At 53.2% G+C, this 27656-nt stretch overlaps 1 protein-coding gene and 1 long non-coding RNA gene across 2 annotated transcripts in view; one reads left to right on the forward strand and one right to left on the reverse strand.

The window, feature by feature from the left end:
- Positions 1 to 731: 731 nt before the first annotated feature.
- LOC136368044 (uncharacterized) overlaps positions 732 to 27656 on the reverse strand; it is a 229319-nt gene continuing 202394 nt past the window's right edge. The window contains exon 3 of the long non-coding RNA XR_010744766.1: positions 732 to 743. This is a non-coding gene — a long non-coding RNA (uncharacterized lncRNA). The remainder of the gene's footprint in view (positions 744 to 27656) is intronic.
- The window catches only part of HS3ST4 (heparan sulfate-glucosamine 3-sulfotransferase 4), a 55087-nt gene continuing 52615 nt past the window's right edge, over positions 25185 to 27656 (forward strand). Inside the window, exon 1 of the mRNA XM_066329985.1 lies at positions 25185 to 25825. Coding sequence (XP_066186082.1) covers positions 25185 to 25825 — 641 coding nt within the window. The remainder of the gene's footprint in view (positions 25826 to 27656) is intronic.

The raw sequence follows: 27656 nt of genomic DNA on the forward strand, positions 1-27656 counted from the left end.
GGCCCAGAGCTGCTGGGGTAGGGGCTGGGGCCTGCCCCCACTTCTCCCCTTCTTGCCTACACCCAAGGCACAGCTTTAAGGGTCCTTCTGCTCTCTGTCCTTTGTCTCTTGAAGGGTCCTTCTGCTCCCTGTTCTTTGTCTCCCCATGTTGCCATCCCACCTCCCTGCCCTGTAACATCTCTCCTAGTCCCTGTACGAAACATCTGCTGAGAGGAGCATGAATACAATGATTCCCCTTAGAAATGTGCTTTATCAAGCTTGCCTTTCTCCCAGGAAACCTGCAATTAGCTCTGTGCTGATTAGAAGTCCCTGCTAGTGAAAGGAGCTGGTGAAGGTGGGTTGGGGTACAGCAGGTAATAGTCATGCTGGAGCATTCAAAATTAATTGTAAAGGTGGCAGAGATGTAAAAACATGTGCTAAGTGTAATGCATCATCAAAGCAGAATGTCAGCTGCTGTGCTGCCCTTGTGCATCCCAGCCCCCTCAATTGGTCAGAACTCGCTGCTGAGCTTTGAGCACCCCGACAAGGGAGGATGTTACGCCAGCTCAGCAAAGGCCTCTGCTGCTGTGGCTCTGGGCACGGCAGCCTGGTTTCAGCCCAGTGTCCCCACCCACAGGGACACGATGCTCCATTGCAGGCCTTTGGATGGGGTCACCTCACAGACTGGGCAGAGCAGCCTCTGCCCACCCAGGGCTGCAGCCTGCTCAGGCAGCACAGTGGGGACCCCAGGAGCCCTCCCCTGCCTGGTGACAGAGGAACACCCAGGCTATACAGCTTCTCCTGCAAGACACACACATGTAGCAGCTCTGTTTAAGTCTGCATTCTTAAAATTACAGCAGTCTGGAGGCAGAAAGAAAGCCTCTTCCATGACTGAAAATTAAAGATACTGCTTCCTGATCATTGTAAAATTGACTTCTAAAATAAGATACTTAATTAAATGTATCCATTCTTCTGATACTACTCAAAAGAGTTAAGTCCAGAAATGATGCAGAGATACTGAGGGATAATGTATTCATGGGGATGGTTATCTGCCTCATAAAGGCATTATGAAAGTAGCAAAAGTAATTGCATTATATTTATGTCGATTCTCTTATTTAACTTGGCTGCAAATGAAGTATTCTGTATTGAACTGCAACCCATTTTAATTTACAAAACCAGCCCTGCTTTGCTCAGTAGTATTGCAACTAATGAAAAATGACTCAAAGGAGTAGATCTTTTCCATATGAATGCTCGTACAGACCTCAAGCAGGCACTCGATGGATGGAGCAGCTGCCGGGGCTGAGGAGCTGTGAGCTGGTAGGGAGAATGAGCTCTAGTTTGCTCTGAAACTTGCAGGAGTGGAGGGCTCACCTCCTGGGAGATGCAGCTGGAGCCTTTTGGGAGCACTGCCTTCAGCCTTGTCCCTGTGAGCAGGTCTTGCTGCAGTCATCTCTGCTCCTCAAGGCCGAGCTCTGCTCCCTCGGGCTGGGATGCTCCTGAACTGGGGTGGGGTCTGTCTTGGACACGTTAGGGAGGAGAGGGGCTGTATGGGGCTGCCCATCAGGTGACAGTGACACCTCAGCTGCAACAGAGCTGCAGAGTGGCAGGACGTGCCCTTCGCTGCTGGCAGAGAGGCAGCAGTGGCAGCACCCTCCTGTCCCCATGACACTGCTCTGCACTAATCCAGTCTGATGTTTCTGCACGCAGAGGCATTCCTGAGTGTGCTCAAACATGATAATTTATTATTATTTATTTACGGGCGACAGAATGTCTTCTGACCTTTCTGTCCTGCTGGGCTGAGTCGGAAGCTCCAGCTCTAACAGTGTCTTGTGCATCTAAAGAATGCCAAAAGCGATGCTGTCCTGGTCTGAATCCTGGCAGCAGGAGGCTGGTGTGGCCACGGGAGGCCGTGTTTGCTCCAGCTCACAGGAGCACTCAGAGGCAGCAGTGCTGGCACGGTGGGCTCGGGCAGCTCCCTGTTGCCGGTGGGCAGGCCAGGCAGCCCCCCTAATGGTCAGCTCCTCCTCTCTACCATGCTCTGAAGTGCTTTATCTCCCTCTGCATCCTCCAAACCCAGGCTCAGCCACCTCCATCAGCAGGTCCCTGCATGTCCCATCAATCTCCCAGCTCGACACTTTGCATAACATCTGAGGGAAAGCTCTGCTGCTCTGGGGCCTCTCCTGCACTCTCTGCTCCATCTCCAGCTGGCAATGCCTCAGCACTGTGGCCATCAGCCCTGTTCTCAGTGGAGCCAGGAATGCAGGTCCCTGTCAGTTCTCTGCAGCCATTGTGCCCTCTCCTCCTCCTGCCTCTGCTGCTCTGCAGAGATTCTGGACGTCTTGAGGATGCATTTCCCTGCTCTGAATTTTGGCTGAGCAAAACCCTCTCTGTGTTATGGCCAGTGCTGAGCCCACAGCTGAGGCTGGAGGACGTGCGGTGGGAATAAAGGCTTCTGCCTTTCCAGGTTTGCCAGAGAAGGTTTTCTTTGCATAATTCCGGGGGTCCCTGCTCATCCTCCAGGTCTGTGACAGCACGGGGTGGGCACTGCTGGGTGAGCTCCCTGAACCTGCCCACGTGTACCCTGCACAGCCCTGACATCCCGCCCAGATCTGGCTGCCTGCAGAGGCACCGTGAGCCCCGTGTCCCTCACCCACCCTCCCTTGTGGATGCAGGAGCGTGGGTGCTTATGAGGCACATCTGAAGGCCGCCGCTGGCGGGCAGACGTGGCAACACAGAGATTTTCATTGTCACTGACAATATTAATGTTGCGTGATTTACAGTCTCTGGCGTGCTTGCTCTGCTGGCAGCACAGCAGCTGCTTCGGGCCCATTTGGGTGGTTTAGATCTGTCCTTGAGGGTGTAATAGAGTTATTGAGAGGGCGCAAACATTGATTGATTTGTATTGACTTGCTTGGCAGACAGCTTCATGTGGTTGTGTGGGAGCAAAGGTTTTGGACAGGAGACCACCGGATAAGGGACAGGGACTCACTGGGTACTTACTGGGCACCCCAGAGCTAACCCCACTGACCTGTCCTGAAAATGCAGCCTCAATGTGCTGAGCCACATCCCTGCCGCTGGCATTTGGTTCCTGGCTCTGAGCAGCAGCAGAGCCCAGTCTGGCCCTGTCCTGGTGGCAGCTGCTCACTGCTGCATCCCTGTGTGGGCCCTGCCTGGTGCCAGTGGTGCTCACTGACTCCCAAGGCAGATGCATGTGCCTACTGCAGCTAACCCACACCTGATGGTGCCCTGCTCTCCTCATTCCAGACATCCAAGGCAATCACAGAGCTGCTGCCAGTGTGTGGGCTAAAGGGGCAGTGCTGGAGGGAAAGTTGTGAACATATTTCTTGCCAGCATGACTGATGGCAGGAGTGATGCCCTGCACATCCCTGCTCCCACCACACAGCAGTAATGAGATGGATGCAGAACTGGGATCACTGTCAACAGGGCCAGAGGGCAGGAGCTGTGGGAGCAGCCAGCCCAGCTGCCACAGCAGCAGCCAGAGAAGGAAATGCCTCCTCAGCTGGCAGCTATGGGCACAGGGTACAGGTACAAGCTGGGCTCCAGCAGCCCATGGCCACCTCCTTCCCAGCAAGGGCCAGTCAAGGGCCCATGAGAGAGGGCAAGGGGCTCAGTGAGTTCAGGGGACCCTGCCCACCACACCTGGCTGCAGCTCTGCCTTGCCCTGTCCACAGCATGAGGGGACCAGCCTCATGCCAACCCCTGCAGCAGCAGCCTGCTGGGATGGGGACAGCCCCATGAGGGCAGCGGAAAGCTCCTGGGCTGGGGGTCAGCTGCCTCTGCTCTTCTGATGCCCCAGGCATGTGCTGTGGTAGCTCCTGCTGAGTGGCACCCCAAGACATCATTGAATTCACACTTGGGTTTAACTCATTATCCTGTCAAGATTTTGGCATTTCAAACAATTTGCACTTGCTTCAGTTATAAGAATTGGGGTGTTCAGACAATTCTACCCACCCTGCTTTCTCCCTTTCCTCTGCCTGGTGTGTAACCCATCCCTGCTCCAGCCCCTTGGTCAGGGGAGGGTCTCTCCTGGGACTCAGCTCTTGTCCCCTCGCCTGCCTGGGCAAACTGTGTGTGGCCCCTCATGAGGTCCTTCATGGGTGTGGGGTGGGGCTGGGGACCTGACTGGTGCAAACACTCCTCTTCCATCCAGAAATGAGCAGCATTCACTAAAGGCAGCATCTGTCCTGGAAGTGCCCTGCAGACTTGCTAGGAAATTAATAGCTCTGTTTCCTCCTTCTGTGGTGCAGAATTGTAATTCTTCTGGCACAACGAAGAGCTCTGCCCAGTGGTGCAGGAGGGACGGATGGGAGCAGGCTCTGCAAAAGGACATTTAGAACTGATCTCTGGAAAACATTTATCACAGGGGGACCAGCAGGAAAAATGAATAGCTCTCTGTGCACAGCTGGGACAGGCAGGAGATGAAACCTGTGGACAGTCCCTGCACTGTTCCTGGAGGTGCTGCTGGAGCCCACGGGCAGCTCTCCTCACCCCCTGGGATGGAGAGCAGTGCCGGGTCTTGGAGGGAGGGAGGGCATCTCCATGCAGGAGTTCACCTTATTCTCCTTTTGCCACCTCCCATCCAACTTCCAAATCCTCCTCACAGACCCTTGTGCCGCTGGGGCCTTCTGTGGGCAGAAAACCCCACTTTGGTCTATGATTATTTTATCCAAATCACTAGGTTGTTACTGGAGCAGCTTATAAGTACCCAGGACCAACTTTGGAGTGTTTAAATGAAGAAAATAAATTTGGAAAAAAAAAAAAAAAGTGGCAAGCAAAGAAACTGCTACAGCATTTGCTGCTACCGTGATATTTTAATTAAATTCCTTGAAAAGAGCCTAAGCATTTCCTGCCTGAATATTGCAGGTTATGGCCCCTGGCACTCCTTGGTCACTGCTCCACAGTCTCTCCCTTTCTGTAGGAGCCCAACTTTGGGTCTGATGAGCCCCAAGCCAGGAATCTCCCTCCAGTCCCCCTAAAACCACTGCACTGGGATCCAACCAGCCCCAGCAGGTTCCATGCCCTGGACCAGGGGCTCGCTGAGCGGCCAACCCACACACAGGGACATGCCCATGCCCCACACAGGCAGGAATACCAGCTCTGTATTTTTTAATGCCAAGCTCATTTGTGGGTTTTATTCCCTTCTTGCCCATGTTGCCCTCCCCTTCTGTGCTCTGAGAATATAAACCCGCATCACAACACTACACTGGGCTCTGAAAGTCATCAGTCAAAGGCGTGTAAAATATGTATTTGTAACAGGAACACAAATTCATCATCTTCTGAACAAGTAAATACTTCCTATTTTGAGTTCCATGACAAAGTGTGCATCAAGACATATTATGTAAAATGGACAAGTTAAATTCAATTGGGCTTGAGTTAACATCAGCATTAGAAACTTGACTTCTACATTTCCAAGATTTTGAAATTCCAATCCATAATTTTGCTGCTGGGGTCAGGTTGAAGAGATTGCTTTTGATACTAGGGGTGCCCATGCTTCATGCAGGACATTTTCTGAAGTGCGTGGTGCTTGACGCTCCCAAACAGCAGCACCCATCAGTGCTCAGCACAGAATGTGCTCACCAGGTATCCACAAGAAGCAACTGTGTCTCATTTGAGCAGCTCATCCCTTGACCTGCCCAGGTATTTGGGTGCTCAGCACAAGCATTCGGATGTCAGCAGCACAGCTCATGCCATTGGAGGAGGGGACACGTGGATGGCAACGACCTGCAGCTCCGTGGGAATGCAGCCACTGCCTTCCCAGGGCAGCCCTGCACTCCAGACCTACTCACCCCAGGGCTGTGGGCTCGGACTCCCTCCTTTCTCCTGTGGTTTCCAAGCCTCTTTGTGCTGCTTTGGGGTTGGTCTCTCACCTCTGGCAAGTCGAGGAGCAGAGGTTTATGCCGCATGTCCTGCTTCTCTGGGAATGACCGAGAAAGCTTTCTGTAATCATAAAGGAACACATTCACCTGGAGATTGCTAGCTCAGACCCCTCGGTGAAAGTGTGCTCATTGAAATACATCTCAACTCTTTCATGGAAAAGATAGAAATTCCTCTGCTATTCCTCTCCAATGTTTTATATAACAAGCTGCTGAGCTCCAAGTGCTGATCTCAAACACTTATTCAAAGACTCGAGACTTAACCATTACTTTTGAAAGCATAGTTGTTATTTTTGTTGTTATATTTTAGAGAGGCAGAGAGAGGTGGGGTGATTTTCTGGCCCATACTTTGCTTCACTGTGGGTTGTGCTCTAACAGGGCTCATCCTGTGCCCAGCTAGGACCAGAGCTATGCTGATGTACCCCCTCAGTCCCTGTTGCCCTGCAGTCCACCAGCACATGGGGTCACTTCTCAGTGGGCAGACCAGCCCTTGCTGAGAGTGTGTCCAGAGGAGTCTGGCCCTGATGAGGAGTTTTGCTCCTGCTGCTGATTTCAGAGCCGAGCTGGGGATGATGTGGGGGCTGGGACCTGCTCAGAAGTGAAAAGGCTTCAGCATGGTGGGTGCTCCAACTCATGGTGGGGATTTTGGAAACAACTTGTGACCTGCAGTTGGTCTGAGCTCTTCCAGCTGGCAGACACTGAGTGGCACCTGAGGATAGTCCCATAAACATCCAGGGTTTTGGTGTTGGCCCCTGAGCCATCCACAGAAGAACGATGTGAAGTTCCAGGGCCTCTGGAGCTCATTGTGGAGCACTCACAGCCCTGTGGTGCTGGCAGGGGGGCCATGGCTGGTTCCCTGTGAACCTATTCCCTGCACAGCCTGGAGTGCTGCCCCCACTGTGCAGCCAGGCCCCGGCTCCATCTTTGGGGTCTGGGGGCTGCCACTGGCACCCTCCCTCCAAGCACCCTGACAAAGCACAGGGAAGCAAAGCAGCTGAGGTTTATTAGGCCCTCAATCCTAGCAGAGCACAGACAGGAGCATGGTGTGTTTGTTTTTGAACAGGGCACATGTCACCGTAAATGCCAGCGGCCTTGGTGCTCAGAATAATAAATGTGCAAACAGCAATTAACAGTTGCGTCTTCTGTGCACATGCAAAGGACATAATTAGCCAGTTCCATCTGTTAATTATACCTGGCATGGTGCAGATATTCATATCCCAGCCAGAACTCAGGGAAGGCAGGTGAGCTTGTGCAAGCAAAGCTCCTCTCATCAAAACATTACATCCCCTTGAGCCTCATCTCCCCTCTCCTGGGTGTTGCTCAAAGCAGGAGGGCACAGCTCCCATCCCCTGCTCCAGCCCCTCATTGGGGCTCTTCCTAGTGGCATTTCTCCGCTTTGTGAGGCCCCAGCAATAGCTTCTCACTGGAAATATCTGCAGAGCCCTTTCCAAGCGTTTTCCAGAGACGCTTGGCTCAAAGCTCACCCAGGGTGGCTTTGAACAGGGTGGCTCCTGTACTGCAGCAGGAGGTCTGGGCCAGACCTTGGGGACTGATGAGGCTGAGCCCAGCTCAGAAGAGCAGGAGCATTACACAGTGCCCTGGCAGTGCCCGGAGCTGGCAGTCCTCCATGGGAGTTTCTGGCTCCAAGGAGATGGAGGATGGATGTGGCTGCCTTGCCAAGCACCAGCTGTGGGTGAGGGTGGAAGCAGCGCTGGGGAAGGGGCTGGAGACAGTGCCAAGGAGCCTGGTGTGAGGGGTGCTGCTTGGGGGCCATTGGTGCAACTCCCACCCCTGCCACCTCTACCACTAGGAGTAGCTCCACATTCCAGCAGGGAGGGCAAAGACCAAGCCCTGGCTCACAGCCCCACTCCTGTGTGTTAATTTCAAACAGACTTGCAGGATGTGCTCTCATGGATCTAAGCAACCAGCAGAATCTTAACTATCAGAGCTCCTTGCTGGCTGATAAAATATGGATAAAGGAGCCATCACTTCAGAGCAGCAGGAAGAAAAATAATTGCCAAGGTTGGCTCTCATTTGAATATTGTTAAAACCCTTGTAGCGTGGCGATGGCTGCTGCAGGTTCATTCTGCTTCTGGGAATAATTTTGCCAGACAAGATTTCACTCTGCACAGAGCAGTGGTAGCAAGGGGCGCCTGCTAATTGCCCCAGTAGCCCCAAGTGGTCTGCCTGCTCCAGCCAGGTCCCCCTCCACCCTGGCAGGGTAACCTTGGGTGTCACAGCTCCATGCACCAGCTGGGATGCAGCAGAAAATAGTGTGAGCCATGGAGGAAGGAGCCACAGAGAGAGGAGCTGAGTTTTGGTATGATTTGGTTTGGTTTGAACAGGCTTTTTAGGGTGGGGTTTTGGTTCTTTCCCCAAAGCTGGTGCAGAGGCTGACAAGGACGGTAAAGTGACACTGACTAATTGAATTCTGAACTAGCAGGAGCAATGCAAATATCTGACAAATTGATTTAATTGCGTTCACGTACAATAAAGCTGAGATCTAAAAGGTCAGCTAGAAAATGGAAAGGGTCCCTGGAGTGCTAACAGGAGGAAGCTGACTTTAATACACATTCATCACATTTTATCATCTAATTAGTTCACACAATGCCAGACTGATAGACAGAGGCCTAAACAAAAGTATCGATTGATTATTAGCCACATATCTATCATATTGCCTGGAGCTGGCTGTCAGCACGGGCTGGCAACTCCTGCCCGGTGTATCAGCAGAGGGGGGCATTTGATATATAGTTTTTCTATAGCAGAATTTAGACTCTGGAAAGTGTTTTACACAGACACTGAATGATAAAGATCCCTGCAAAAGCTCTCTAGCAAAACCACCATCAAAACCCAGCCAGTCTTGCCTGCATCGAGAATATTTATGAGCGTGTGGGCAGCCAGCCCTGCTGGATGAGGAGTGTCCAGCCCCAGCCCTGCTCAGCACCTTCTCTGCCGTGCTGGGACGCTGCTCCTGCCCCTCTAATTCCCACGGTGCCAATACACCCGGGACACTCGGGCTCCTTTCACACGCTGGTCCAGAGCCAGTGCTTCCCCTTTCCTGGCTGGGAGCCTCCCTGCAGAGCCCCACAGGAGAGAGGGCAGGTCCAGGGCCAGCTCGGCATCCCCCAGGGGCTGCGGGGCTGAGCCCAAACCTGTGTGTGCTGTGCTGGAGGCACAGCCCCCGCTCTGCTCTCCCGGCCCCTCGGCCACATTCCCTGGGACTCAATGTACTCCTCATTAGTAAGACGGCAAAGTTGTAATTGCAGGGTGGCCGTAGCCGGTCCCTACCGGCCGGGCAGGAGCTCTGGCAGCCCCGGCAGCCGCCGGCCCATCGATAACCAGCGCTGGGGCTCAGACACTGACAGAGGATGACTACGGACAGCGGCTCCTGCAGCCGCTCGCAGCTGGAACTGGGGCCAGCCTGGAGCAAGTGCTGCAGCCCGGGAGCGCTTTGGGGGCGAGGGGACCCCTCCGAAAACAGGAAAACACCGCGCAGAGCATCGGCAAACCAAGAATATAAACCGAGTCTGCAAAGTCACACTCCAGTCCTGCCGCACACCTACACCTGCCTTTATTTGCATTATTTTTGTCAGAACATATGGGATGGGACCTCAGTAAAGCGGCTCCTTTTCCCTTTTCCTTTTTCTCGGGCTTTATTAATTTGTATTCGGGATTATCTAATCATCTGGGCTTTAAATATCTACAGTTAGAAAAAAGAGATTTGACTATGGCCCGATTCAAAAGAATTAGCTTCTGCAAAGATTGACATGTTCAACAGCTGCCAAAATAACATTAGACTTGCAAAGAAAATGTCCTCACTTTTTTATTGTTAAAAAGTGAGTGGAGTTAATAACGGGGATGGGCGCATTGAATCTGCACACAGACTGTGCTGGATCCCGCTGTTAGACTGAGCTCAGAGCCCAAAAGTGAAGCAGTTCTCGGTCTCGGTGTCCAGCCGGGGTGAGGTGCAGGCGGAGCCCTGGCCGGACCCGGCTCATCCGCGGGGCAGCACCCGCAGCACAGCACCCACGTCTCGCTCCCGGCCAGCCCCAAAATGCTGGGAAAACCTTCCCTCGGAGACCTCCGGCAGCGCAGGGCTGCCCAGGGAGTGTCCCCCAAAGCCTGTGGGGTGTGCCCTGCCCGCTCCGCTGTCCGCACACAGGATTCCCGTCTGCCAGCAGGAGAAGGAGCACGCTCCTGGCAGCACCAGACTGCACCGCCTTCACCTCCCACCGGCATTGCACCGGCATTCCCAGGGGCTCCAGGAGGGAGCAGGAGGGCCTGGGCACAGTGTGAGGAGCAGGCTCGGGCACAAGGCTGGCTCTGCTGGTGTGACTCTGACCTGGGGAATGCTTCCTACATTCCAGGGTTTAGCCTGACCCTCATTATCTCTCTGAACAGACTACCACAGCTAATTTATTTTGAACAAAGCTAGAAATAAAAGGATAATCAGGTTATCCCAAATGACAGCTGCAACATCTGTATTTTCTGATACACTGGCACTTTTGTTTTACAGAATATTGTAATGAAGCTGAAAAACTTGTCAGTGATATTTCTTTTGTCCCTTCCTCAAAGGAGCAATAGTTGGCTCTCCAAAAGAATATAAATTGATGCCAAATGTGGGAAACAAGGTTTTTCTGCAGTATCTGTCATCCGTTCCTGACTTTGTGCACAAGCCCCCTCTCTGCAGCAGTGAGCACACGTGGCCCCAGCCCTTCCCTGGCAGGTGGGCAGTGTCTGGAGCTGCCTTCTGGAACTTTCATATGCCCAACAAGTGGAGTTTCCAGCCAGAGCCCCTCCCTGAGCTGGCTCAGGCCTGAAGCTCAGCATTCACTGGCCCAAGCACTCGAGGGTCTCATGGCCAGGCCCCCCACTGGAGCAGTGGATGTCACAGTGCCACAGCACTCACAGCTACTGCTGGCTCCAGCCCTGGCCACACAGCACACCATCCAGCCTGTTTGTCCATCTGCAGGAAGACTGATAGATCTGTCCATCTCTCAGCTGGGGTAAGAGCCACTCGGCCACCCAGCCTGCTGTCCCCCTGCTCAGCCCTGCCTCTGCCTGGGCTTGAGGGCTCTCCTGGAGCCTCTGCAGGACTCCCTTCTGTCCTGTGCTCTCCTGGCCACGTGGATAATTTCTCTGCACACACAACTCCCCTGTGACATCTTCTGAGGCCACTCAGGGCTCCTCATCACCCAGAGTATCCCTGACAGGCATGGGCAGAGCCCCTGGTCCCCATGCCCAGGGCTCTGGGTGCAGGATCTGGCCTCCAGCCAGGGTCTCTGTGCAGGTGCTGGAGTAGCTCTCAGCAAGCAAAGCTGCACAACAATTGCAGATTTTCTATTTATGCTCTTTTTTTGCTTTCAGCTCTTTAGCTCTGCTTATTCTGGAGGGATTATGTGCTACTCACTGCTGGCCTATTGCTTCAGTATTTTAATTCCTTTTTCAGCTCTAAACCCATTTTCCACACTCTTTCAAGGAAAGCGGCAGCCACCACCGATTGCTGCTACTGGATTGAGGCCAAAGGCAGGGCAGCATCTTCCCAGCTCCAGGGCAGGAGCTGTGCAGGGCCCTGGCACCAGGAGGTGCTGGCTTTGCTGGCTGTGACAGCAGAGACTCTTCCTGAAGTCCCGATGAAACTTGGGCCAGCTCTTGTTACAGACTTTACTTTCCCAGGCATGTTACTTTTATCCCAGCCAGTGGCTGTGGCTCGCTGTGGGCCTGGCTGTAGTTGTGCCAAAGGGGACACTGCCAGTACAGCAGGACCACATGGGGTGCTGGCTTGGGTGACAATCCGCAATTCCCTGATTTTCATTTAAATCGAGCTTTGCGCTGCCTTGATGAGGGAATGTATTAAAGCCAGGATGGCTGATGGTTTTTAAATAAATTCCAAGATGAATTCCACACATATCCTGCATTAATGTGGAAGGTGGAGATAGAGGCTGGTGTGAGCTGAAGCAGAAAGTATACTGTAAATTGAGGCTTGGCACCGAATATAAATGGCAAAGGTTTCTGAGTGCCAATAACAGTAAATCAGGCCTGAGCAGTGCAGCGATAAGCAGTGAGATGGATTGGATTGCCCCCTGCCCGGGCGAGCACACGGTCTCTGCTGCCCTGGGGGGACACAGCACACTGCTCCCCTGCTGGCCACGGTGCCGAGCCGGGGCTGCCCAGCCACAGCCGCCCCTAGAGCTCCAAACAACCTCGGGAGAGGCTCTGCAGGAGCCAGCTGGGCACAAACCCAGCGGTGAGGCATGGGAAGCTGCAGGGGTTAAGGAGTTTCTGAGGGTTTTGCTCCCCCAGACAGCCCAGGTAAGGAAAGGTGATTGTATCAGCAGCAGGAGAGGAGAGGGGAGAGAAGGAAAATGACCACAGAAAGACAATTTTGAGAAATGAAAAGACAAATCAGAATGTCTTCATAATGAAAAAGGAACCTATGAAAAATTGGTTTTGATTTATTGTCAGCTAACTGAACTTATTAAATTGGAATTATTTTTCAGAGGGCCATGTGAGAGCTCGGCTAGAGAGCAGGGAGGTGTCAAACCCACATTGCTGGCAGAGTTTGGTGCACCCAAGCAGGGAAAGCAAGAGGAAAGTTTTGTGCCCTGCCCAGCCTTTGCTCAGCCACTTTCCTGGGGGCTGTTGGGGAATAACAGGGGTGTTGAGTGGGGCACTCCAGTAGAGTAGACTCCAGTCAAGTAGAATCTTGTGGCAAATTACCTGCAGGGCACCTCCCACCCACCTCCTTGCACAGGAATGCTGTGGCACTGGACCCAGTGTTATCACACCCTGTGCTCTGGGCTCAGCCTGGCACCAGGCTCCCCACATTCCAGTGGCAGAGGGAGCTGCCCAAGTACAGTGAGGATGCCTCAGGTCATCACTGGCTCAGGATCACCCACTGCTACCCTGGGAAAGGCCTGGATCGATGGCAGCAAGGTGGGACAGCAGCTCTGGACTGCCAGAACTGGGGATCTGAACTGGCTCCAAGTTCCTCCTGGAAACCCAGCTGGAGTGAGGTGCCACCAGCGATGCTGGTGCAGCATTTGCTCCTCAAAGGCAGAGCAGCTCCAAGGTCACACACAGAGGGATCTTCAAGACTCAGAGCCAGCACTAATCCCAGGTCTGAGACTCAGGAACAAGTCCTGGTTTGTAAAAACATCCCCCAAATCATCCATGTCAGCGCACTCTTCCCAGGCTGGGTTTTGCCGTGACAGCAGCCTGATTCCTCTGACCTGGAGGATTATTCCAGATTTATGCTGGGATGTGAGAAAACCAAGGACTGATCAGCCTGATGGGAACAACAGAAGGCAAATCCCAGCTGTCTTCCTAACATGTCCCTAATAATTAAAACCTTTTAACATAATAATTTTGCAAACAGATTTATCACAAATGGTCTGACAGCCAGCCCACTCCTGGAAACCACTCCTCCCATCTCCCTAGCTGGGAGGAATCTACAATACAGGGCTGTCATGATGGCCAGTGCCAGTCCCTTTGCCTTGCTGGTGTCTCTCCTAAGGAAGGTGAAGTCAAACAGTCACAAGCACTTCAGATCCTTGGGGGACGCATGGCCCCAGTCTCCCCAAGATTTAGGTGGGCAACTTTCAACCTGCAGAAGCCGTTTTCCAGGAAATGATGAGCACTCAATGAAACTCCATGGCAGTGCCATTGCCTCAGGTCCTTGAGGATCTATTTCCACATGGATCACTCCAGCTGTGCTCTTGGCAAGGTGATGTGATTCTCTTTTGTGTAAACAGCCATAACTTCAAAATTACTCAGGAAAGACAAGAGACCTCAAGAGATGTGTAAATGACCAACTGTCTCATTAATCAGACACAAATGCAAGCCCAGCAAAGGCTCTGGTTGCTGAGCTGGAAAATGCTTAAATTCATTTATTGAGACAGCAGGAATAGTGGATCCCTTCCCAGTACTAGGAGGTCGAAGAGCTGGGATGTGGCCATGCTGGCAAAGTGGGTTTGGAGTGCTACTGGCCTGGGCACCCATGTCCTGCACTTGAGTTTGCTCCTGCCTCACCTGGGCCAAGCTCAGCCCTTCCACCAGTGGGAATCAGAGCCCAGGGGCATCCTGAGAGCTGGACCCACGTTTGTCACCAGCTGCTCTGGTTGGGACTGTGGCACTGTCTGCCTCGATCAGTGGGAGCACAGGCACGGAGAAGCCAGGCTGTGTCTGAATCGCTGAGAGCTACAGCAAGGCTGTGCCATCCATCCTCCCAGGTTGCCATGCCAACCAAGAGGAGACAAGAACCGATGTAATTTGCAGAATCACCCTCTTGACACAAAATCCAAGCAGCTTGTGAGAAGTAGGGTGAAAGATGTCAAGGGATCAGGGAGAGACTCTCAGTGCCTCTCTGCATCCAGCACGTGGCTGTGTTCCATTTCCCAGAAAGGATTCTGACACCTCTGCTGCAGAGCTGGAAGTACAGGACCCAGACACCAGCCCTCAGGAAGGTCACCTGGCAGTGGGAAAGCAGCTGGGAGCCCATGGGAAATCTCAGCACAATGTACCTCAGCATGTGGTGCTGTGATGACCTGGCTGGGTCACTGACCCAATGCTTGGAACTGCCTCAGGAACTTTAGTCTCTGTCCCCGTTGCGAGGAGAGCGGGGAGAGAAATGGTGGGAATTGCAAAACCCTTTCTGCTCTTCATCCCCTTATTGTCATGCTTGAAGCCAGCTGAGATTATGGATGATGAAGACTCAGCATTGTTCCTCTGACCAGCTTCTGCCTGAACTTGCAGCCCAAGGAGGTTCTTTCCCTGGAGAGATATCCAAAGGGCTGGAAGTGACTGCCCGTGCTGAAGGTCTTGCTCAATAGCTGATCACACCCATGAAGCACAATCCATCACGTCCAGTCATCCCTGGAGCCCTCCAGATTTGTCTTTCTGAGTGCATATCCTATTTGTATCCTGCTGAATGACACTGGAAACACCAGAGCTCCATGCTGTGCTGCCGGGAGCGGGGCTTGTCCAGTGCTGTACCACAGGCCTAACAACCCGTGCAGAGGAGAACAGGGCACGGGGCTACCTGTGCCATTTCCTTATGCCCAGTTGTGGGTGTCCCCCAATCAGGGAGGTAAAAAAGAAAAAAAATTATTTCTTCAGACATTCTGTGGTGATGCTCCATCTTCTTCTGCACCAGTCTCAGCTCCTTGCTTTCTTTCCAGCTCTGTGCAGTTGCCACCCTGTGCACTGTGCTGCAGCCTGGGTCACATTCACAGCACAGACCCTGTCACCCACCAGGTGTGCTGTGTGAGGCTCTGCTCCTGCCTGGGGTCTTTCCTTGCCAGTGTGATGGATGTGGCAAACGAGTCATGGGGCCTCAGTATCCTGAGCAGCTGCACAACATTTAATTCCATGTTCCTGCTTCAGCCTCTGATCTGAAATCTGAAGAAATACAGATTGCTTTTGGAAGGAGTTTTGGGGTTTTCATGGCTGTTTGGAGCACCTGGGATTGCAGGATCAGGTCTGAGCATCTCAGCACTGGGCTGCCATCATCACCAATCAATATCCCAAATTACCTCTTCACACCAAAGGTGCTGTGCTAATTTTCATGGATCCTCTGTATTTCATGCCCTTGGTGTCCTGTCATGCACTGGTGGTTTTAGCCCACAAGCTGGAGTGCAATATGCTTATGAGTAATAGCATCTTATTGGAGTGTAAAGATGTTCCTATTTTGCTGATTTATCCTGCACTTAAACTAATTCAGAATTCACTTACTTCAGAAGTACTGGAAGCAAAATGCTCTCTGTAAATAGCCTTGCTTTTCTAAACTGATATCGCTGAATGGGAAGATGGAATAACTCGCACTATCTATTTTCCCTCAGAGGGAGCATCGCTGTATTATTTTGACTGTTTTCCATAATGAGAGCTATAGTTGATTCTTCTCTCAGAAAGGCTCATGGTCTGGGAAGGACTATTTGACCTTTATGGTGGAGTCTTTAGAAACTCTGCTCAGGTGAAGCTGAAGTTTGTTTCAGCAGTGTCAGGCATCCACTCTGCCTCCAGCCCCCTTCACAGTGGATTCTGAGTCACACAGTGCCTGACTGCAAGCCCTAAGCCCCTTGCTTTGGCATCATGGGGCATTTTAGCTTTTCCTTCCCTTAAACACTCCCAAGACTCTCTCAAGTTGATAGGCTATCTATCACTTTTCACATCATGGAAGAAAACCTGCACCTGGCCAGGAGCAGTTGCATTGCTCAGCTGTGAAAGAAAATGTCACAGCTGCAGAGGGAGAAACAAGAAAGGGGCAGGGGATGTTCCCAGCACAGTGCCAGCCATTCATGGGACAGGGACAAGGACAGCAGGTGGGAAAGGGCACAGTGATCCCTGCACAGAGATTTCCACCTCCATCACAGCATCCTCTCCCTATCCTGTCCTGAGCTGTGGGCAGGACGCAGCTGCCTTTCCTTCTGGGCTCCTGTTTGGAGCCAGTCCAGGAGCTCCCAAAAATCCATGCTGGGGATTGGAGAGGTTCTGAGTGCCACAGCACGGACAAACCCAGCCCGTGCTGCCCAACCTGCTGGAGTTGTTGGAAGAGGGACCAGAGGTGGTGAGGGCTGGGGGGCTGCCATCTGCTGCTGCTGCCAGCAAGGCCAAGCCCTGGTGCTCCCAGCCCGTGGGTACAGAGGAAGAGGAAGGTAAGAGAAATGCAGCAGGGCAGGGGGAGCCCTGACAGCCCTGAGAGGAGATGGTGTGAGGACACGGGGGCTGTTCCCTGGAATCTGCGTGCTGGAACTGCAATTAACATCCTGGCCTGCCATGCACTGATACCAGCTTGCCCAGTCAGGCTCCCAATTGAAGCCAAATGTGTTTTACATGAGTTGGTTCTACCAGGAACTCACTCCTGCAGCTGGACTGGATCACAAACTGAAAGCATTTGCTCTGTTCTTACCACAGGGAATAAGCTCAGGTTGCAGGATTCATCAGAGAGGACTACATGTAGCAAACACTCATTTTGCTGCCTGGTCCTCATCATTCCTCAATGTTCTGTTCTCCAGAGCAGGACTGTTCCATCTCTGGCAGTTATGGGATGGGAAGTATCATCTCCAGGGAATGCTTCCAGACTCAATCCCAGGTGAAATAATTCAAAATCCTGAAAGGGTCCCTCAGGAGCCAAGAGAGCAGAGCCCTGCCAAGGAGGTGGCATGGGTGTTTCTGAAGAATAAATCTTAGTGGTAGCACACTGGGTACCTTGTTACCAGGCAGAGTAATAAATTAGGCAGCTCACAGAAGAGCTACAGAAATTATGAGGTAGGTGGAAGATCTATCTAATAAGCAGGGATTACATTACTGAAATCAGCAGGGCTTGGCTGAGTGGCAGGTGAGGAGAGAGAAGGAACCATGCAGAGAAGGGGAGGGACGAGAGAGAACAGATGATTTACAGGGATTCACACCTGGCATTGCTGCTTCCAGCAAAGGGCAGTAGTGTCTTTGCTCCATGGGCCAAGAAGGCCATGTGAGGGACAAGGAAAGGGAGAAGAAAAGCACCTTGGCTGGTGCTCAAGGGGAGCTGAATCTCCTTGAACACATGGCTGAAGAGCCTGGACTGGCCATTCCCTCTCTGAAAGCTACAACAGTGCATGAGGAACACCTCAAAGCGTGGTGTGAGCCAGCTGGCCCTACTGGAGCTGGGGCTGCACTTCTACAGGGCCATCCTGTCACTGACACTCATGTCTGGCCCCTGAGCAGGCACAGGAGGTGTCCTGCATTGGGGATGGACTGTGCAAGGCTGCAGCATGTGGCCCATCTCCTTGGGCAGCCAAGCTGCCCAGCTGGGGAGTTCTGGTGTGGCCTGTGCAGCTGGGGAAGGGCATTTTAGAAAGCACAGAATGTGTTGGTGAAACATTTCCAATCCAGCCTCCTGATACGCATGTGGCAGCAGGCCATGCAGCAGATGAGCTGTGTCCAAGGTCCTCGGCTCTGCTCTGCTGGTAGGTGTGTCCCACTTCTTCCCATTCCAGCATTTCCCCCAGTGCTTTAGGGACTCTTCCAGCACCGAGTGAGCAGGGCACTAACAGTGAGAGTCACAGGGGTCAGGTGGCACAGAAGGGAGGCCAGGAGGAGTCCTGGCTGTCCTGTTACAGGTTTGTCCTTGGCTGACTGGCTGCATGGTGTCCTGATGGCTCAGAATGAGCTCCCTGAGCCAGCACGTGCAGTCCATGGCAGCAGCAGGACAGGGCTGAACTTGAGTCACAGCTGCCCTGAAGGCAGCCCTGGCTGAAGCCATATAGTTGGGGCTGGTCTCTGCATGATGCAGCCTCTGCAGCCTCTGCCAGCCTCTACTCCCCTTGTCCAGTCTCTGCTAGCCTCTGCAGCCTACACCAGCCTCCACCAGGCTCCAACCCTGGGTGACATGCCCTCACTGGGGCTGGGATCGGACAGTGTGACTTCTGAAACTGGGATCAGAGCCACTCTGTGACCATAGGTGATCTCTGCCTCCCTCCCTGCCTCAGTTTCCCTCCCTGTAGCCAACCGATGATACACTCAGATACTTTGCAAATCTGAGCCAGCTTCTCTGTGGCTGCTGTCTTCCCCTTTCCGACCATCATCTCTGTTTAGCCCAGGATGGAGAGAGCCAACTAACACCATGTTCAGCATGGCTTTGGGATGTCCTCCTGCCATGCAATCAGCAAAGGGCTGCCTGCACAAACCCTGCTCCTCATTCTGTAAGAACCGCGATTAGAGTGGGAGATTATCTCCTGATCCTGTGCAGATAGAGCCACTCACCCATTTTCAGCAGTGAGCCCATGGCAGATGGGTCCTGCAGTGCCCTTCCCACGGGGAGAGCAGCCAATGCCACCCTGAGTGAGAGGCTTGGCCCCGGGCTTGCCGAGAGGGAGCAGCTGCTGGGGAGCCCTGAGCTGGCACTGCAGCCCCCTCGGCAGGACACTGGTGGGGCAGAGCCCCGTGCAGCCCTGCTGCCAGGGCCCTGGGGTGCTGGCTGTGCCAGGCTGGGCTCTGGAGCAGGGTGCCACAGGCTCTGTGTGTCTCCATCTTTCCCAAAGGAAAGGCAAGGCTGGCTTTCTCAGCACCACAGGCATTGGGTGGGCAGTGGGTGACTGAAGGAAACATGAGGGGAGGAGGGGGAGCCCCAGAACTGCAAGGGGAGGTTTAGAGGGAACAGATCTGTAATTGGGTTGTTCAACAATGGAAGGAAAATTTCCTGGTTTCAATTTTTTCTTGACTTTCCTAAGGGCTTGTTTGTCCCAACAGTGACAAAAAAACCCTAAAGATCCTGAAGCTCCTGCATTCCCTGTGTTTGCCATAGCTGCTCTGATTGCTGGGAGAGCGGGAGCCAGGGGCATTTAGCTCCCTTGAGTGTGCAAAGGCAGACTTCAGGAGCTGGTGGGACCTTTAGGGACCATTTGTGTCACCTGTGAGTGCTCCTTTTCTCCCCTCCTCTCTTGCCTCTGCCAGCACACACCTCTCAGGCTGACTGGCTTTCCCTCTGGCTCCACTCTCAGGACTACCCTGCATAAACCATGTTCCACAGCATATTTGTGGCACATGCATTTTTTTAAGTCCAAGAGCTGTTCATTTTTTTTTTTTATAGCAACTGTTAACAGCATATCAATGGAACAGTGGGTCTGGTGCCTGAGCAGCTTGCCCAGTGATGTCTTCTTCCACCTTTGTAATTTTAGGTCAGAGAAATGAATGTAGGTTCTAAACTGTGCAGTTTAGATCACAGGAGCTGCTACTAACAACCATCAGAATTACCAGTGATTCTAAACCTGAAGCTGTTTCCATGAATGGAAAAAAGGCGACAGAGTGGAATGCCACTGCAAAACATCCTGAGTGCCTTCTTTGACTGGAGTTTAAATGTCATTGCAGTTTTACTGTGTTTTTGCTATTTGGTATGTATTTACAAACTTTATTCATTCCCCGAAGGATGTAGAGCACTGTGTGCATTAATCCACTTCTTTTCAAGGTGTTTCATTGCTTCTGTTGACAAGTAAATAATGAGGAGGAATTATGGGAGGTTAGCCTCTCAAGTTTCCGGAAAAATATACTCCTAGCATTCATAAAAGTCAGGAAATTGAGGTGATAATCTCTGGAATTTAGTCCTTAGCAGAAGCAATAATTGGGGTATTGGCATGTAGAGATTCTTAGGCCAGAGACTCCTGCAGGGACCACATCCTGGCTCACAGCTGGGCCCAGTCCTTTACAAAGAATTCCAGTTGCAGTGTAAAGTCTTCCAAGAGAAGAGTCCTGTGATATTCCTTCACAAATTATTACAAAAGGAAATTACTGTCCTTGTTAAAATACACCCTTTTCATTGCACTCAAATGAGTCTAATTCCAGATTCTCTTCAGTGGATCTTGTTAAGCCTTTGATAGATTAGAGAGCCCTTTCCTGTTAGAGGGCTCCTGCTCTGCTCAGTGCTCGTGAATGACAACAGGAGCATGGAACTAGAAGGGACAGCTTGGGCCATCAAATCCCATTTCCCTGCAATTGCTGCCAATGATGTTATAAAGTCCATTTCAAACTCAATCTTAAAACTAATTGCATACCTTGCCCCCAATGCTCCTCTCAGGAATCTGTTCCAGAACAACATTTCTCCCACTGTTAGAAACCATCTGATTTTCAGCCAAAAGTTATTTGTGCCAACTCATACCTCTTTGTTTTTGTGCCAGCATGGACTATTATCTGAGGCCATTTTCCTCCTTTCTTGGTGCTCATCTGCTTGTGCATTTAGACAGCAGGGACACGCTCTCCAGCTCCCCTCTCACTTGGCCAAATATGTCCAGGTCCCCCTCAGATGGGCTCTGCAGTCTGAAGATGTCCTCAGAGTCTGACTCTGCCTTGCTCCTCTCCCAGTTTCTGTTCCTGGAATGAAAGTGTGAGAATACTGGAGCAGACAATCCCCTAAGCAGTGAGTGTGCCAGCACTCAGTCATCTCAGCCTTGGAATGGAGTTCTGCTTCCCCCCATGAGCCAGGCCACGAGCCTTTGCACAGCACCAGCTGGAGCAGCAACACCTCTGAAAGGGCTTCCCAGTCTGTTCTGTGTGAAACATGGCTCTAACTGGAGCCTGGCCATCAGCATGTGCACTCAGACCCTGGCAGCTGGTGTGGGGAAGGGCTTTCAGCTGCCTACCATGACTTATTGTCACATGTCCCCACGACCAAGATTCTGGGACAAGTCTCGGCATGGCTGTCCCTGTGGAGATGAGAGCATCACAGGGATATTCCCCAGGTGGGGCAGCCACAGGTCACACCAAGTGATGGGAACTTAGAAAATTCTGCATGTGAGGGGTGGCTGCTCCATGGTCACCCACAACAGAATTTGTCTGTTGTCAAAATCGATTGATCTTGATCCCTGCCAAAATGTGGGGCATGAGCAAGGTGATCCACCTGACCAACCCACCTGGGCAATTCCCAGTTGGCCTTGCTAGACTGGCCACTGCTGCCTGCCTGGGAAGTGCTCCCACTGCTAATTGATGTGCCTTGGAGAGGCAGGTATGCAGGGTAAATACAGAAGCCTTTAAGAGCAGAACTGTCAAATAAAGTGTTACACTCCATCAGCTTCTATTGCATCCATGGCTGAACAGCACTACCCAGCATTGGATAACACTCAGATCTGCTCATGGATGCGTTTGACATCTGCACAGGAGAAATACACACTCTGTGATGAATCAGGAGCTGGAGCCCAGCAGCAGGCATTTAAGGCTGAACCATTTGTTTTAGAGAGCTTTACATTCTGGTTATAAAATTTCCTCTGGTCTGGAAGCTGGTGCCCAAGAAGAAATTGTCTCTCTGTTCTGTCTGGTTTGCTGTAAATTCTGTTAGTCTCCTGTGCAGCATGTCACAGGAGCTGGAGCCACAGGGATGTCAAGCTGGGGCATTCTGCTAAGCACTGCAGTTTGGGTGTGTTCTCAGTGTCAGAAAGACCAAAGCGCTGTGACTTCATTAAATAGAGTCTAGTTTGAGGTTTATCTTATTTTTGAAACTGAAAACTATTTGGGTTTAGGCTTGGGTTGGGTTAGTGTTTTTTGATATTGGGAAACTCGAGAGCAGGCTTGTGACTGCCAGCAGGCTCTCTGTGGGTTCTCCAGTTTGGAATAAATGTATCTCCATGTATGAGAAGGATTAATCTGTCTCAAAGTAAATCCACACATACCAGAACAATTACACGAGAGGCCATGTCCATGTGCTAAGCAGTGCAGCCAAGCCAACCTGCTCTGCCAGGGCTTCCTGGGAGCATCCATCTGTCCCCAGTCCTGCAGTGTGACCCTACCGGGATTCTCATTTAAGGTTCAAGCCTGATTTCCGAATTTGCAGCAGCCTTGCTGTGGGCTCGGGCTGTCCATGGCAGGAGCCGTGCTCCTCCCGGGCAGCCCCCGAGGGGACAGCCGAGGCCGAGCGCTGCCGCCCCGGGCAGCGGGGCCGCTCCCCCGGCGCCGGGCTGGGCACGGCGGGAGGCGGCGCTGCCGGCGGGGACGGGAGGGTTCCGTCAGCTCTGCTTAGTCCCCAGACATTCACATTACTGTAATGCAGTTGAAAAGGAATACACAAGTTACAGGAAATGATTTACAGGACACAAGACACCGCATTTCAGAGGTCTCATGTGTGCTATAAAAAATATATTATGAAGGAATTACCTCCATTGGAACTGGAGCTGCACAGGGAGAACACATGTCCAGCTGAGAGCAGCATTGAGCTTTTGTTCATTATGGGAAACATTGGTGCTTTTCCTCTTTTTTTATGAATACATTTCTCAGCTCTCGGTAGCTACCTAATATTGGCACTTAATTTTTGTTTCTAAATGTTGCTTTTGCAATGAGACCAAGCGTAGATGGGACTCCAAAGGCACATTGCTCTGGTGGAGCTAGCAGTCCTGAGGGATTTAGGTCAGGCAAAGAGTAAAGTCAGGGCTCTGAATTTTAGGAAAGCAAACTGCCAGCTCTTCAAGGAGTTAGTCAATGTGACCCCTGGGAAACTGCCCTCAGGGATGGGGAGCAGAGCAGAGCTGGCAGGTCTTCAAGGGCGCTTTCCATAGAGCACAAGAGCTCAAGATCCCCAGGCACAAGACATTGGGCAAGACATTGCCTTCCTTAGGCAGAAAGTCTGACATGGCTGAGGTGGGACCTGCTGGTCAGACTCCAGGGAGGAATGAAATGCACAAGCAGTGGAAACAGGAAGAGGTATCATGGGAGAAGTGTAGGGAAACTGCCTGATTGTATAGGGATGGAAAAAAGAAGGCCAAGGCTGGAGCTGAGCTTGGCAAGGGACACACAAAATGACAAGAAGGGCTTCTACAGCTATGTCAGCTGAAATGGGAGGTCAAAGAAAGCAGGAACAGGACAAAGGGAAATGGCTTCACACTTACAGAGGACAAGGTTAGATGGGATATTGGGAAGAAATTCTTCCTTGTGAGAAGAATCCTTCCTTCCTTCCCTGGCACATGTTGCCCAGAGAAGCTGTGGCTGCCCCAACCCTGGAAGTGTTCCAGGCCAGGTTGGACACTGGGGCTTGGAGCAACCTGGGATAGTGGAAGGTGACCCTGCCCATGGCAAGGGTTGGACTCTATGACCTTGAAGAATCTCTTACAATTCAAAACATTCCATGATTCTATGTTCCCTATGTAACAGCAAAGTTTGGAGATGGGCTTCCCTTGTAAAACTGGGCAATCCCTGGGCTTCCCCTGTAAAACCTAGGCCATGGCTCATCAGCTGGGGGAGCACAAGGAAGCTTTGCCAGCTCTCTCCCATCCAGCCTCACCCAGAACCCCTCTGTGTGATGGGATGGACAACCTAGCAGTTCCCCAGACTAGTATATGGAGAAGTGTCACTGGCTCCAAATACTCATCCTGCTGACAGGCAGGATGAGTTACGCAGCTGCACAGGCTGGAAACACAGTCTGCATTTTCCCAGTGCTGGCTTAGAAGTGCAGCTGTGGCCCTCGTATGTCTGAACATGTAGCTGCTCTGCAGCTTTTGTCACTGGGATCAGGTGCTGGCTCTTCCTGTGATCTGCTGCCCTCAGGTAGTGCTGGCAGGGCAGGTGCACAAGGTTAGATTGCTGCTCGTTCAGCTGCGGGTTTAGCAAATGGCCGTGTTCCTCAGTTCATCTCTGCACATGGCACTGCCAGCACTGTTCTGCTGTGGGGCAGGATGCCAAGGGCTGTGACATATCTCTCCATGATGAGTGCTGCCCCAATATCCCAGGGCAGCACTCATGATGGAGACACTCCTGGGGACCCCAGACGAGGTACAGAAAAAACCTGAGAGACAATAACGCATTCATTTCCCTCACAAAATACATCCTAAAGCCAAACCTGAGAACTGGACGTGGGAAGTGACAAAACGTGGAGCTGGAAAGAGGTGATGGCTGCTCCAGAAAACTGTGAGGAGGGAGGCTGTCAGCCCCAGACTGCTCGGGCAAGGCTGGGACAGAGTTCCTGGAAGAGGATCGTGCGAGGGTGTAATTGGCCTCATCTACAAGTGCAGTTCCTGGCACCTAAACTATGAACCCTCCATGCTCCAAATTAAGTTCCTGCCTGCCCCTGCCCACGGTCTGCCACCTCTCCTCAGGATCCCAGGAGAAGGCTGCCCTAGGGAACTGTCCCGGGTCCCCAAAGGGCCGGAACCAAGGCGCCTGTGCCCTGCCACACGGGCCTGTCCCAGGGGAGCTGTCCCTTGGCAGCTGTGCGGGAGCCATGGGCTTGGGGCACAATACACTTCAGGGAGGTGGCGGGGAGCAGGCCACAACAAGGGGCCAAGGAGCTGTGTCGGGTGATTTTTTAGGGGAAAAGGAGGAGGATTTGTCGGGTACAGCCGCCAGCGGCCCTGTTTGTGAGGCCGTGAGCGCTGCCACGAGCGGATGCGGCACGGCGGGTGGGTCTGGGCGGCAGATGGGGCAGGGGGGCTGTGGGGCGGCCGAGGGCTGTGCGCGGCGAGCCGGGCTCACCGGGGGCTCTCCGGGCTCCCGCCGCTGTCCGCGGTGCTGCCCGGCCCGGCCCGGCCCGGCGCGCTCCCCGTGCTCTCGGAGGCGGCGGCGGCGGGGGCGGGCCGGGCCCTCCCCGCGCCGGGAACGCGCTCCCGCCTCCCACCCGGCACAAAGTTTCGCGGCAGGAACTCGGGCGGCAACAGTGCGGAGCCGGTGGCAGCGGAGCGCGGCCGCGCGGAGCCCGAGCGCCCCGGTACCCGGCGGGGGCCGGCGGCGACCGTGCCATGCGGGGCCCCCCCCCACCGGCGGCGGCGGGGCGGGCGGGCAGCGGCGCCCCATGCGGCTGGGGCGGCCGGGCGGCGGCTGACACCATGTGCGCCCGGTGCCCGGGGCGAGGAGCGGGGAGCAGCCATGTCCCCCCCCGCCCAGCCGGGGGTGCCGGGCGGGCGCGGCTCTAAGGGGCCCCCGGCGCGGAAGCTCCTCTGCATGTGCAGCCTCTCCCTGTGCCTCACCTACCTGTGCTACAGCCTGATGGGGGGCACCGGTCCCGCCGCCCTGCGCTCCCCCGCCGCGCTGCCTGGCTCGGCGGCCCCCGGGGCCCCGCGTTCCCCCACCGCCTTCCCCGTCACGGCGGCCCCGCGCTCCCCCGCCGGCCCCGCGGGCAGCCCCGGCGCCCCGGCGCCCTCAGCCGCTCCGCCGCGGGCCTCCAACGGCAGCCGGGAAGGGGCGGCGGGCACCTGGCTGCGGACGCCGCTGGCCCCCGGGGAGGTGATCACGGCGCAGAGCGGAGCCTTCGAGAGGGACCCGCAGGAGTCGAGCACCACGGACGAGGAGCTGAGCCGGGCCGGCAGCCCGGGCAGCCGCGGCGGCGGCAGCAGCACCACGCCGGACTACGGGGAGAAGCGGCTGCCGCAAGCCCTCATCATCGGGGTGAAGAAGGGGGGGACGCGGGCGCTGCTGGAGGCCATCCGGGCGCACCCCGACGTGCGGGCCGTGGGCACCGAGCCCCACTTCTTCGACAGGAACTACGAGAAGGGGCTGGAGTGGTACAGGTGAGGGCGGGGGACTGCGGGCGCGATCCGCGGCCGTGGGGGAGGGAGGATCCGTGTCCGTGCGGGGCTGGGGAAGCTCCTGCGTGCTCCCGGGGATCCCGCGGTGGGACCCGGGGCCGAGGTGCGAGCTCCGGGAGCGCTCCGGGAGCGCGGCGGGCGCGGAGCCGCAGAGCCGAGCCGGGGCCGGGGCAGGCGGAGGTCGCCGGGGACCGCGCCTGGCAGCGGCCGTGATTGAAACCGCGCCGTTCTGGTGGGAAAGCAGGAAATCTCTAATAACATCGCTCTCGGTTGTTCAGAGTGTGTGAGCACGCCGTAGCGGTTCAGTTGTACTTGGTGAAAAATACGCCTAAATAGGTCGGTAATTAATAATTACTGAAATAAACAAGATCGCAAGTTATTCCAGGTGCTGCTAGGGCTGAAGGACTGAAGGATGCTGCCTTCATGCGAGCACAGGCTTTGCTTCCACAAATGAGGTTTACTCTTTATTCAACAAGTTCCACGTCAGGAAGTTTTTTTTCCATTGACGAGATCTAATTCTGTTCGTGAAGAAGTCTCTAAATACTGTTGTCTGATGTTGGGTAATATTTTAAAGGAATTTTATGCTTCAAGTCCTGGTTATTAGAAAACACTGGACTGCGGTAAGGAAGTGTTAAACGTCTTAACAGGTGTAGCAAACCAATGGATTATGGTGGCTCAGTCTTTCTTCTGTCTCTCTTAAAAATTTCTGAGCAGAATGCAGCACATCAGTCGAACTTAAAAATTCCCAGTAGCACTGTTCAAAGCAAACCATACTGGTTCTTGCTAAGAAGTGGTCTGTGGCTGAGCTGGTGAAGTTCTTGTTGTGATTAGTGTGGTAGCTGCTTAGTTGCTCTGAAAATGAAGCTAAAAATGAGAGGCAGCAGGCTAGTTACTGCCTGGATTATCTGGTCACTCCTTATTAAAATAAAGTACACGGTCTGCATCTCAGGGGTATTTAAAAGTGAGAAACTCTAGGCCGTTTTCTGTGGGGATTGTGGAAGCAAAGTCTTCATAACACCTGGTGTGGCATTTGCTTGGCTCTGGTGAAATGCTGTGGGATTTTCTGGGGGGATTTCAAGAAAGTGGACATCAGCACTAAAAAAGTGAGGTTATCCCTGAGAGTGTTTTCAGTGTGCTGCTCTGATGGGGGGAAGAACTAAAGGACTGGCTATGGTTTTGTGTTTATAGATATAATTTCAGACACAGTATTTTATTGTACTGAATTTTCCTGGAGGAAAAGCTTCCCTTGAAAATTAAGTTTAGAAAACTGGCTAGAAGAGGATAGAAAGTGCTGTATTAAAAAAGTTTGGTTTTATTCAAAACAGGCAGAAGAAGATCAAGCGCTGAATATGATGAGCAGCTGTTTTTTCATCTTTAAAGTTATGCTACTAGAAAAGGGCTAGTGAGTGGGTGTAACTCCTCTCATGGAGTAAAAGGCGCACACACAGGTTTTCATTTGCAGAATGCAGTTTGGTATTTTCTATCCCTGCAGCAGCTTCTGGTGTGTGATTCTCATTTCAAGCCCTGGAGCTCTGCTGCTCGGGCAGGAGAGGTGGGAGAACAGGTTGGGACACCCTTGGTGTGTGAGGGTCTGGGCAAGAGCAGGGCTGTGGGATGGATGCTGTGGGCACAGGGTAAAGAAATTACTCTGGAGCTCTGTGCCACTGCAGCCTTGGCTGCCTGACCTACAGTTAGCTTCACGCCCAGCCCAAACAGGTGCTTCTCCCTCCTTCCAAGAGTGTTCAGCCTTGCAGGGGCAGGACACTGCTGGTGGTCTCTGCCTCAGCAGCAGCCACAACTTCCCTGGTGCTGC

The sequence above is a fragment of the Sylvia atricapilla genome, chromosome 15 (assembly GCF_009819655.1).
Source record: "Sylvia atricapilla isolate bSylAtr1 chromosome 15, bSylAtr1.pri, whole genome shotgun sequence".
Lineage (NCBI taxonomy): Eukaryota > Metazoa > Chordata > Aves > Passeriformes > Sylviidae > Sylvia > Sylvia atricapilla.